The 1,186-nt window shown below is 49.5% G+C and overlaps 2 protein-coding genes across 2 annotated transcripts; both read left to right on the top strand.

Moving 5' to 3' along the window:
- Positions 1–160: 160 nt before the first annotated feature.
- Pmar_PMAR000497 (hypothetical protein) lies at positions 161–376 on the top strand (the record flags this gene model as incomplete). Its single annotated transcript, XM_002776050.1, has 1 exon — positions 161–376. A coding segment is annotated over one exon (216 nt), but the record flags the coding sequence as incomplete, so codon positions are not given.
- A 156-nt stretch (positions 377–532) lies between these two features.
- Positions 533–1,087, top strand: Pmar_PMAR000496 (hypothetical protein; the record flags this gene model as incomplete). Its single annotated transcript, XM_002776049.1, has 4 exons — positions 533–617; positions 663–739; positions 816–947; positions 998–1,087. Coding segments are annotated over 4 exons (384 nt in total), but the record flags the coding sequence as incomplete, so codon positions are not given.
- Positions 1,088–1,186: the final 99 nt, after the last annotated feature.

The following is a 1,186-nucleotide window of genomic DNA, read 5'->3' as shown; positions in this document are numbered from 1 at the left end:
TTTGTTTCACTGATTCCCAATGTTTCGCAAGCCCTTGGGACATACGAGAGAAACGAGGCTCGGGGGAAAGGATAAAAAGAAGGTGCTACTAGGGTAGCGGAAATCTTCATAGTGCGCAGGGGTGGAGTATCTTGTGGACTAATCGTGTTGTCCTGCTCAGCTTATCGCGGAGATCCTTGGGCAGTACCCAGAGGCATCTACCTCTTCCCTGTTGGGGACTGGGCCGGTCTCGGAGCTCTCCTTGGAAAGCAAGACCACTATCTATATCGTTGAGGGCAACATCCCCGTCCTGTTCAAACTGCATGGCTCGACCTTGCTATACCCTACAGTATTCGGGCTCAATCGTACACAGGGATTGACAACAGTCCGCTATATAGTAGGGAGAACGCTGTGTATAGGGAAGTGCTTGACAAGAGTGTATTCAGATATCAGAAAATGTGGTGCGGTTTCTAGCAAGAGGAGCTGACCTAATGCTACCTGGAGTGGTAGTATAGTCGCAACGTAATGATGATCACCATGTGAGTGTGCTTAGAATAGGGTGGAAAGCCAAGAGCCTTTCGATGCTGGTGTGGTATGTGCTGTTAGAGTTGATGATAATGGCCCTTACGTGGCTATCGGTAAGGACGTAGTTTTCATCAATAGTACACCAGTGCTTCCTATAGGGCGATCAGTGTTGAGCAGCACTCAGTTGAATGCGGCTGAGAGTGCTCCTATGGGAGTAGTCGGCAAGGCTGTTGAGGTGATGAGGGGGAAAACTTGAATACTTCTGTCTTAGTCTCGAGAGTAAGACTTTCCCTATCAAGTTGTTGCCTTAGGTCATCCACAGTGTTGGTGACCAAATCTTCCAAATGGGCCCTAAAGGGCGCTTGATGCCTCCTCCTGCTGAGGGCCAGCCGCCAGTAGAGAATAATCTGGGAGGAGAGGAGGCAGAAACTACCTCTCCTGAGGTGGGCTTTGTGATATGGCGATACCACTATGTTGGTTACTCGTATGCTAGGCACCGAGTGAGTGTCAGCAAACACCCGAAATTGTGATGACGGAGAGCGAGCCAATGAGTCTGGCACAATACGACGAGTTGGTTAGGTGAGCTCGTGTACGCATGTTGGGCCTATTCTGTATCTTACTGGAGCATCCTCAAGATACGCCGTTATTGAAGTGTTAGCCAACGCTGATAAGACTTCGCTAC

The sequence above is a fragment of the Perkinsus marinus genome (assembly GCF_000006405.1).
Source record: "Perkinsus marinus ATCC 50983 genomic scaffold scf_1104296954572, whole genome shotgun sequence".
NCBI classification, from domain to species: Eukaryota; Perkinsozoa; order Perkinsida; family Perkinsidae; genus Perkinsus; species Perkinsus marinus.
Note: the sequence above shows the minus strand (reverse complement) of the source record. Positions and strands in the feature narration are given on the sequence as shown.